The sequence below is a fragment of the Phodopus roborovskii genome, unplaced genomic scaffold (genome assembly GCF_943737965.1).
Source record: "Phodopus roborovskii unplaced genomic scaffold, PHOROB, whole genome shotgun sequence".
Classification (NCBI taxonomy): domain Eukaryota; kingdom Metazoa; phylum Chordata; class Mammalia; order Rodentia; family Cricetidae; genus Phodopus; species Phodopus roborovskii.
Window position 1 is genome coordinate 44,347,688 of NW_026126433.1, and position 10,782 is coordinate 44,358,469.

The 10,782-nt window shown below is 38.1% G+C and overlaps 2 protein-coding genes across 2 annotated transcripts in view; one reads left to right on the forward strand and one right to left on the reverse strand.

The window, feature by feature from the left end:
* Spta1 (spectrin alpha, erythrocytic 1) overlaps nucleotides 1-3,575 on the forward strand; it is a 66,885-nt gene extending 63,310 nt beyond the window's left edge. Inside the window, exons 49-52 of the mRNA XM_051186364.1 lie at nucleotides 432-485; nucleotides 992-1,138; nucleotides 1,795-1,939; nucleotides 2,936-3,575. Coding sequence (XP_051042321.1) covers nucleotides 432-485; nucleotides 992-1,138; nucleotides 1,795-1,939; nucleotides 2,936-3,061 — 472 coding nt within the window. The 3' untranslated portion in view covers nucleotides 3,062-3,575. The remainder of the gene's footprint in view (nucleotides 1-431; nucleotides 486-991; nucleotides 1,139-1,794; nucleotides 1,940-2,935) is intronic.
* Nucleotides 3,576-5,990: 2,415 nt separating this feature from the next.
* On the reverse strand, nucleotides 5,991-6,932 carry LOC127223646 (olfactory receptor 10Z1). The gene has a single exon (XM_051186357.1). It carries the CDS (start codon nucleotides 6,930-6,932, stop codon nucleotides 5,991-5,993), a length of 942 nt encoding a protein of 313 aa, XP_051042314.1.
* Between the last annotated feature and the right edge of the window lie 3,850 nt (nucleotides 6,933-10,782).

A 10,782-nucleotide genomic window follows, 5' to 3' on the forward strand; every position in this document is an offset into this window, starting at 1 on the left:
CAATCATCTTCTGTAAATTACCTCATTATAAATAATTAAGTCTCTTTGAACCATTACATTTCTGTTGGAGCTTTTCAATTTTGCTAATATACTGGAAAGCAGCCAAAGAAAATTCATAACTGAATGAACATGGCTGGGTTCCAATAAAACTTTATTCGTAGACATTGAAATTTGAATTTCACATGTTTTACATGCTTCATAAAATAATTTTGTTTTTATTATTTTCAACTGCAAAGAAATGTTGAAAGCATTGTTGACACATGGGTTGCTAAGAAACAGGAGAAAGCCAAACTTGGCTCCTGGCATTGGCAACCTCTGAACTAGATAGCTGAAATAATACATTATTTATTTAAATCCCTCTACCTTTCATATGGTAGTCTTTTTACATTTCTTGTTTGATTTACAAAGTTAACACATAATTTTCTTTCCAGGGACACCATAGGTGTGAGTGAAGAGACACTGAAAGAGTTTAGCACCACATATAAGTAAGTATAAGTTCATAATTGACTGGTCCTTTGTCTTTTAGAAAGGTCAGAGTGAGTTTACAATAGTAACTTCCCCCTCTATATGTCTCATGATATTTTCAGTGAAGAACTAGTCTATGTATGTTTATCACCATCACTAAAGATCTTGTCTAGGTATGTTAATTAGCATCAGGATTGGATTTTAACACCTGATTGTAATAAACTATGAAATCTTGAATTAAAAAAAAATATGTCTTTAAAACATCGTTCAACAAATGATTACCTTTGCTTCTGTGAATTTCAGCTCTTTCTGGGGGCAAAACTTGAAAGAAGAATATTTAATGCTTTGTGTCAGTTCTTCCTTTCCTGGGTCTAACAAAACACACAGGGATACAGATGGATTCTCTGCTCTGTGTTCCAGCAATCTCATGTCATGCTTTAAAGATCTAGTGAATACAGAAGGACCTACCCTGTTCTGTTCTACCATGGATCTTTCTTGAGCTTGAAGAAATGCTTTTGTTTTTTAGACACTTTGATGAGAATCTGACAGGGCGTTTGACACATAAAGAGTTCCGGTCCTGCCTGAGAGGACTCAATTACTACCTGCCTATGGTAGAGGAAGGTGAACCTGAGCCTAAGTTTGAGAAATTCCTGAATGCGGTGGATCCAGGGAGGTAAGAGGAAGAGGTTAAGGGTTAGGGCTTGAGTGGAGATGAACATAGAGTGAAATGGTCCATGGGATACAAAATTAACTTACTTGAAAATACTCCAGTAAGACAACTGGGAAGCTTTATTTGTTTTTGAGATTGGCTCAGGAGTAAATGGTACTTGTGCCAACTTAGTCCCAAGCTTTACAGTTTTATCAACAGTTTAGTCTGTAAATTCCAGTGGTTTCTGAGAAAAGAACTTGATAGAGGAATCCTCTCTTTTTTTTGGGGGGGGGGCTCTTTAGGAGAAATTAGTAATTCAAAGGGCACAATTTATAGTGGAGTCTTGTGTGCTTGTGGTAACAAGCCAAGTTACAGTAAAGAAAAATTCTTTCTGATCCTAAAGAAGAGGAAGTCTATTATCTGGGTGTGTGTACTGATAAAAAATTCTAAAAGAAAAACAAAACATGGCTTTGACTCACATAGACACTTGTGAGATCTCAGAAACTGTCTAGAAGAGGGTATTAGGGGGTCAGAATGCAGAGAACCCACATGTCACAGAGATTACTTGAAAGAGAACTACAGAGGATGGCTTCCCTCTACCCCGAGAAACTGCACAGGATGGAAGGAATACACTTCCCTTGTCTTGCGAAAGCTCAGTTCCTGCTCTGTTTCTCCTACAGGAAAGGCTATGTCTCTCTGGAGGACTACACATCATTCCTGATTGACAAGGAGTCAGAGAACATCAAGACCAGTGATGACATAGAAAGTGGATTCCAAGCCCTGGCAGAGGGCAAGGCCTATATCACCAAAGAGGATATGAAACAGGTGACATTCCCATTGCTGCTTCTTCTGTACTGACACGATAACACTGATTTTGGTCATCTTAGCCTTGGCTGTTTCCACCATAAGCTCCCACCCAAATATCCACTGTATTACTTCAGACCTTCTCTTTCACAAGGTATCACTATTTGAGTTAAGTCATTTACCTTACTCCAACTGAAAAACCTCTAAATGTTATCTACTAACTATTAGTCTGTTCAAAACTTGCAACTGAATTTTTCAACAATTGATTATTGTTCCTACTTAATAAGCCAAATTTAGGAAATAGAAAGATATAAGTTCCAGATGCCCATGAACTATTAAATAGATAATTTAAAAATGTGATATACTAATGTGATTATCTAAGCCCATAAATATATATGGAATTTATTGGGCCATAAGAAAAACATGAAACTTGTAGGAAAATTCAAGAACCTAGAAATTATTGTATGAAGTGTGGTAATCAGAACTCAGAAAAGCTAATGCAGAATTATCTGTCTCACACTGGAACCCTAGATAGTGATGTCAGTAAGCATGTACATAGGTGGATATGAGTAGATATAATCCAAGAAACTAGAAAGGAGGGAACCACAAAAGAGGAAAAAAGGGTTTGAAGTAGAGGTGGGGATGGACAAAACTCATGCTACATGTAAAACTAATAGAGGACTGCTGGGAATGGGAGGCAGGAAGGTAGTGGGAAAGAATGGGGGAGGGCAAGATCAACTAAATCAAATTATGTTTGAAATGCCATAATGAAACATTCATTCATTTTTTCTCTCAAAAACTTAAAGAAGTGGGTATGGAAAAAAAAAGACTCTGGTAGAAATTTGAAGCATATTTATTCATCAGAACTAATGAATTTATGAGAGAGGGGAGTGATAGGAACAAAGATGTTTCTCCTGAAGGCTCTCTACCTCTTGTATTTAGGACAGGTCATGAACACACAAAAACAGCTAGTGTTGGATTTCTGTAACTGCTCCTTTCTCTTCTCATACTTTTCAGGCTCTAACCCCAGAACAAGTGTCATTCTGCACCATACATATGCAACAATATATGGACCCACGGGGTCGAAGTCAACCTGCTGGCTATGACTACGTCGGCTTCACCAATACATTCTTTGGCAATTGATAAACAGATCCTTTTGGATCTTAGATCACAGTATGGCAGGAAATGTTGAGGGATAAGAAGCACAGGCAAGTGTAGAAAAAGAAAGCTGATGCTCTGTGTGTGTGTTTGTGTGTGTGTGTGTGTGTGTGTGTGTGTGTTACATTTGCAAAATCTAAAATTTTTATCAAGTTTAAGGGGATGTTACAGACAAAGGACAGACAGCTATAGGATAGTTTGAATGTACCTTGCCTCTAACTAGGGTGTTAAGGTTTTAATGTGTATGTTTGTTTGTGTTCTGTACACCTTTAGGATTTTTCTTCATTCTGATCATAGAAATATTTCTTTATAAAGGAGAAATTTAACTAAAATTGTGCTTCTGTGTTTTGGGAACCATATTATTACTAAATATAAGTAGTAATTACACTGTGAAGGACAATAATCAAATAGTAAGTAAAATTCAAGGTGATTTACAGTTTGTAACTTTGGAGTATATTTAAATTCTTACAATTTGAAAATAAAAATGTGTGTGATTTTATCTTTGTGAATATAAAGATAACATATAAAGATAACAGAAACCTTCTTTTTTGCTTTCATATTTCACCATTAGAACAGATGTTTCTACTCTCAGAAAGACACAATTCTGACATATCAGGATACCCTCTTCTAACTCCAATATTCACTTACATTTTCATATGATACAAATGATGCTTTTGTTTACTAATTTCTGTCTTCTATTAAGAGTCAGGGAAATTGTTCAGAATTTATACATTCAGGAGAAATCCAAGAGGATATGATACCATATCTAGGTATTTTCAGAACAGATATGTTTCTGAGGTAACTTTTTTGATTTATGTAAAACTATTAGCATTTCACACAAAGAGTCCATCACTCATGACTATTGTCCCTTCATTACTATAGTAAGTCTCAGTTCTTTCACTTGAGTAGAAAGTAACCCCTCCTCAATCTTTGTGGGGGAAATCTTATCACAGGAGCCAGTTAAAATAATTTGGTAACAAACACTGGGCCAGGAGCCTAGTTCAAAAGAGGGGAGGGAGAACATATGAGCAAAGGGGTTCAAGATCATGACAAGGAAACCAACTGAGACAGATGACTGGAAGTAGTGGGAGCTCACGGACTCTAGACTGACAGCTGGATAGCCTAAATGGAACCATGGGACTGACCTAGACCCTCCACATGTGGATGACAATTGTAGAGCTTGGTCTGTTTGTGTGGCCCCTAGTAGTGGGATCAGGACCTGTCCCCAGCACATGAGTTCATTTTTGGGAATCTATTTCCCATGCTGGGGTGCCTCACCCAGCCTTGATGCAAGAAGTGGAGTTTGGCCATGCCTCAAATTGATATAAAGTTAGGTGTTCAACTAATGACCTCCCGCAACAACAAAAATCCCCCTGCTAACACACTTACCATCTGGAAAAGTTCTCATCTTCTCTTAACAACTCAATCAGCTCTGTTACATACCCACAGCATCTTTCCCTCTCCCTCCCATGCCTCCCCCGACCACCCTCCCATCCCATCCCCCCCCCAACTCCACAGGGAAGTTGATGCCTTCCAGGAGGGATCATCACAATCTGTCAAGTCATTTTGAATAGTGACTAGGCCCTCCCTCCTTCCTCTAGGCAAAGGGAGTATCCCTCCATGGGGAATATGCTCCCAAAGTCCTTTTGTGTACCAGGGATATATCCAGTTCCACTGTCAGAGGTCCCTTAGACTCCCCAGGCCTTCTAACTGACACCCATGTTCAGGGGGTCTGAGTCCGTCCAATTCTGGTTTCCCAGCTATCAGTCTGGGGGTCCATGAGCTCCCCCTTGTTCAGGTCAGCTGTCTCTGTGGATTTCTGTAGCCTGATCTTGACCCCTTTTGATATCACTCCTCCCTCTCTGCAACTGGATTCCAGGGGTTCAGCTCAGTGTTTAGATACCCACAGTGTCTTATTCCCAGTTTTCCATTATGTTCCACCCATTCTTTAAGAACAAGGTCATATGCTAACTTAGGCATGAAGTGTTCACTGGTCCTCACCTAGAATAACCTTTCCATGAACTAAAATTCAACATCCCTTTCCATACTACATTATTAAAATCAGCAGGCTGTATTTAAAAAAAATAAAAAAAGACCATGACTCAAGTAAATTGATCAATTCTTTATCTATGTATAACACTTTTAGTCACCAACACAAAAGTAGGAGATGATAACCATTTTACAAATGAGGACATTGAAGCTGAAAATGTTAAGTCACTTACCCACCTTATCACAACTGGTTGAGAAGCTTGTGTTCACTCTCATGCCAGGACACTGTGGGAGTTCACTTCCATTTATCCCTGACAACACCCAGTAGAACATATATAGAACACTACATGTGGATGAGCAGGCAAAATAATTAGTTCTACAACAAAGTCAGAAAGCTAATAGCTGGGTTGAGAAGAGAGAAACAAATGCTGCAGTGGGCTTCTGTCTGCCTGGAATCTCCCAGACTGTTAAATGCTGAGTTTCAGACACTACATGAACATTATTGATCAAATATACTCATTGTCTAATCATGTTACAATTCTCAACAATGTACCTGGATCCTGACATCCTTGCCTTGAACTTAAATACTCTGAAATCCCCTCACCTTATTTAGCTCAGCTGGGAAATGAGTAATGATCTTGATGAATTAAGAAAATTCCTACTTCTTGTTGAGTATTGATAACTGGGAGTGGCATCAATGAGATTAATGGTGGATAATAAAATTTTTGAGTTCACTGTGTGTTGAGCCAGGTGATCAGAGCAGGAAATTCAGTCTTAGCCTTTCAGGTATCCTGGGAGGAAAGGGAGAGGAGGGATGTGACCTTTGGGATACAGCAATTATGGCAAAATTTTAGAATATCTGGCTATTAAATTGAACCTGGTCAAGGGCCTCCTAACACAAAGGAGAGTGTCTTTGGGCTAGCCTTCATCCTTTACCTAGTAAACTCCCACGGAAAGCATTTCTCAGCGCCGATTGCACAGCCCGGTTCCTTAGACTATAAACAATGGGATTGAGGAGAGGGGTAGCCACAGTGTAGGTGACAGCAATAAGCTGATCCCTCTCAAGAGAGTAGCTGGCTTTGGGCCTCAAGTACATGAAGGAGGCACAGCCATAGTGAATGACAACCACTGTGAGATGTGAAGCACAAGTAGAGAAAGCTTTCCTCCGCCCCTCTGCAGAAGGGATTCTCAGGATTGCTACCAAAATGTAGGCATAGGAGACACTAATTAAGAAGAAGGAGACCAAGAGGACCAGAAGGCTGAGGATGAGGATTCCCAGTTCACTTAGTCTTGTATCCCCACAGGCAAGGCTTAACACTGGAGGTGTGTCACAGAAAAAGTGCTGGATTTCATGAGATCTACAGAATGAGAGGCGAAAAATGACTAGTGTCATTCCTAGTCCAAAAAGGTATCCACTCATGAAGGAGGTGCCAACTAGCTGGGCACAGAGGGTGGGATTCATACGGCTGGCATAGTGCAGTGGGGCACAAATGGCCACATACCTGTCAAAGCCCATGACAGACAGGAGGAAGCAGTTGGTACAAGCCCATGAAGCAGAGAAAAACATCTGGGTAGCACATCCCATAAATGAGATAGCCTGTCCCCCCATAATCAGGCCAGAGAGCATCCTCGGGATGATTCCTAATGTGTAACAGGTCTCCGAGAAGGAGAGGAAGGAAAGGAAGAGATACATGGGTGTGTGCAGATGACTATCCAGCCTGATCACTATGATGATGAAAACATTGCTAGTGATGGTGACAAGATACAAAGACAGGAACAAGACAAACAACAGAAGTTGAAGCTCCCCAAAGCTAGAGAAGCCTAGGAAGACAAAGCCCCTCCAGCAGGTGGCATTGTCCTGTGCCATTCAGAATGATAGTCCTGGTAATTCTGTTGATTCCTTCCACCATGCCAGTAGAAATATAGCCTCTTTAGATGCAGGTGAGATGACTTCTCTTCTCTTTGTACCTGTTGGGAACACGTACACAAAAGAATCTCTGATTTATACTGGAATTTTAGAAAATTATATACTGCATTAGACAGCATGTATACATAACATACATTCAAATTAACATAAGCTCTTATATGTTTAAGTACATGGAGGAAAATACAGGAACACCTGAATATATATACATATATATGTATATATATTCTTGCCAATATAAATTGATTGTATCTATACATTTATCTCCTCCTAGCCATTAAGTCATTTTATACTATGCAAATCCCTTCCTAAATGGAGCAGGCTTCTTTTTCATGTTACCAACATGTTGAGCACTGGTGGAAGACTAGAGTACAGCAAAGATTTGTGCATCAGACTTCTATTGGTGCAATGATCAGCCTTCAAGGACCAGTACATTTCCCATTCCCCAGATTTGCTGTGAGCCAAGGCATGAATGAAAGCAGGCAGTGTTGGGGGAGAAGAGGAGGGTCTTTACTCACTTGAAGAGATCACAGTGGGACTAAGTCCTGCTTTTTGATAGTCATGACATAAGCAGCTCTCAGAAGACTGATCTGCATGAGTAAGACTTCAGATCCATCTCAAAAGCCCCTGTTCTGAGAGAAGTGATGTGTCCCAATGATACCAGGAAGCTTCCTTGGGCAATTTTAGCCCCAGGTGGTGAATTGTCTTGGCTTCCCTCCAAACAGTTTCTCTCTTTGAGGAATTGTAGTCCCCAAAGGGTGCTGTTTCAGGAAACACATTTAATTGTGATTCTTATTATCACTTGGGACTATCCTTCAGAGAAAGCAGGGGAGGGAAATGTGAACAAAGTAAAGCTAAGACCATGATTCAAGACACAGTCATTTTGTATCTAGTATGTTATTTTCACATACTAGATATCTTTTAAAACTTGAAATAGGGAAGATAAAGTTATGTTATATTTTCTGGACAAGGAAACTGAGTCCAGTAAAGTTAAAATGATTCATCCAAGATCCCAGTACTTGGAACTTGTGCTTTCAAATTCACAGAGAAAATGTGTAATTTATAAAACATGTTTATAAGAAAATAGGAACTGGCACTTACTTACTGTGGACTGAGGAGTTTGTTGTAAATATTTCATAATGTACCCAGGCTCAAGGCCATCATGAAGATGAGCCTGATCTCTGAGGTTCAATATATTCCTTTATCCTTATCTTTCCCTTATTCTGTGACTCTTTTTTTAAAAAAAAGTAACATCACCTATTTTCATCTTCTTTCTTTTTCTACAAATCTGAAATGTCTGTATCCAGATTTGCATCTACTTCCCACCCATTCAATAACATGAACCCCCCAAAGTCCCCAAAGTCAAGATAGGTTAATTAGTGTATATACTGACATTATTAAAACACGTTTCGTCAGTATGTGCACCTGTGGTATACAGCTCTACTCTCTGATGCAATGGAAACCATAACAATAACTGGTAACATGAGTTCAACACTACAATGATTAAATTATACTTTATAAATTAAATAGTTAATATGAATGAACTACTTAATTCCATTTTATGGACTTAATATGATACTTAAGGCTTAATGATATCTATTTTTGACAGAGATAACTAAGTCAATGAAAAATTAAGTGCAATGCCTAAAATATGATTTTATAATAATAAAGCCAACTTTTGACACAGTGGTGAGAGGAGTCAAGAAGCCATAATAAAATTAGTGCCTTTTCTACAAAAATATTCTTTCTACCTCAGTACTATTCCTGATAACCCATCACCAGTCATAAACATACAAAAGATGGGAAATATTGGAAATAAAGTTAAGTATTTGTGTAAATACAAGTTTTATGACTGTTTTCCTTGAACTATTGTCTTAGTTTGTGGTCTTCGAATTTTAGCATGAATTTCTTTTCTTTTTTTTTTTTTTACATGTTGACCTTTTGTTTATTTTAACACATGAGTCTGTGAGGACATTTCATATTCAAGACAGAAGATTATCTTTTGCTGCTAACTTTTTATACATATATATGTGTATATATATATATATATATATGTATACATATATACATACATATGTATGCGACTGATAAACTTCCATCCCCATATACACAGTCTAGTTGTTAATCCTTTGTCAGAATTGTTGACAGTTCTCCTATGCTGTAGCTTTACTCTGCAGAAACATTTCATTTTGGTGTGACCCTATTTTCTCAATTGAGGTCCTATTTAAAAAAAAAAAAGCTATTGGTCATAATGATGCATTGAAGTATACTGGACAGTTTAGCATGCATGTCAAGCATAATCCAATCAAAGTTATTATGGAATTATTTCTAGTAATATGTGTAGACATGAGCCATTATAAACAAAATAACAGAAAAAATGCATCATTATGCATAGTAGTTTATATTTAACCAATGTCCATCACTTGAGCAGTCCTTGTTCTTTTCTCTAACAAGTTCTCATGGATGAGTTCCACTCTCTTTTTTAAAGGAGGTTCTTTAGCATCTCTTTGCTGTTCTTCTTAAGGCTTGGTTTGTATGTATGGGTGTATGTATGCCTGATTGAATGGCACTATGTGCAGGTGCCCAGGGAAGTCAGTAGAGGGCATCAAATTCTTTGGACTATAGTTATGGGCAGTCATGAGCCCTCCTGTATGGGTGCTGACAACCAGTCTCTGGTCCTGTACAAGCACTCTTCACCACCAAATCAATCTTGCTCTGTTCATTTTTCTGTGTGTAAGTAAAAACTGAACTTTAAAAAGCATATTGATTCAATAATGCAAAATGGTCATAATGAAGCTCAACAAGGTCTTCTTGGATCACAGTTGCACCCTGAAGAGAGAATGGAAGAAATGTTTACAGTTTAGAGGCAATATACATCATAAAATTACCTTGACTTAAGTTGGTATTTTAAGTTTAAATGTAGAATCCATTTTGGAGTAAATCCTGTCCTCACAATTTTATGATGAGTTAGTTTTTAACTCAACAAAGTATTAGATTCGTCAGTCCTAAAATAAGATATATGCTTTTTAAGACAAGCCAGTTACATTGTGTTGTGCTCGTAGTAATCTCCCACTGATGTGTTCATTATCTCTACTATTAAAAGCTTAAAATGAAATTAGTTCCAGTTGTTTCTATCGATTACTTAAAGAATTAGTAAGCAAAAGATGCTTGCAAATCTTGGAAATTAGGATTTTCTATAATGTTCATGCTTTATTGATCTCCTGAAAATAAGACACTGATTAATTGCAAAAATAATTATCTCTGCAAAATAAAATCACATCCTCAGTTCCTCATGAGAAATCTGTGGTGCTTCAATTTACTTTATCTCTTGCATTACATGACTGGGAAAATCTACTGAAAGAAGGGGTTGTTTCAGTTACAGTTTGAATGGATGTAGTCTATTAAGGATGGAAAGACATAGAGGCATATGCCTGGGGTTGCCTTTATATTGCGTCCACAGACTGAAAGCACAAAATGGACAAGAAGTGGAGCTGTGCTATCAAATCAAGACCTGCCAACACTCGCTTCCTCCAGTGGGGCTCTGTCTCCTCAAGGCTCCACAAACTTTCATAACAGCTCCAGCAATGGCAACCAAGTATTCAGACACATAGGCCTATGGGGCACATTCTACCATCAAACCACAATCCTGTCTTTTTCTTAATGATTTTAATTTAATTTGCCTTTAGTTTTTATAAATTAGATTCCTATGTGTATTAGAGTACTTTTCTTTCAGTTTATGCATCTGAGATATACTCAGCAAATAAGAAATGTCATCAAAGAAATGGAAGATTTA

Excerpts from the sequence above, each read along its gene's own strand:
- LOC127223646 (XM_051186357.1), bottom strand. The coding sequence starts at position 6,932 with ATGGCACAGGACAATGCCACCTGCTGGAGGGGCTTTGTCTTCCTAGGC.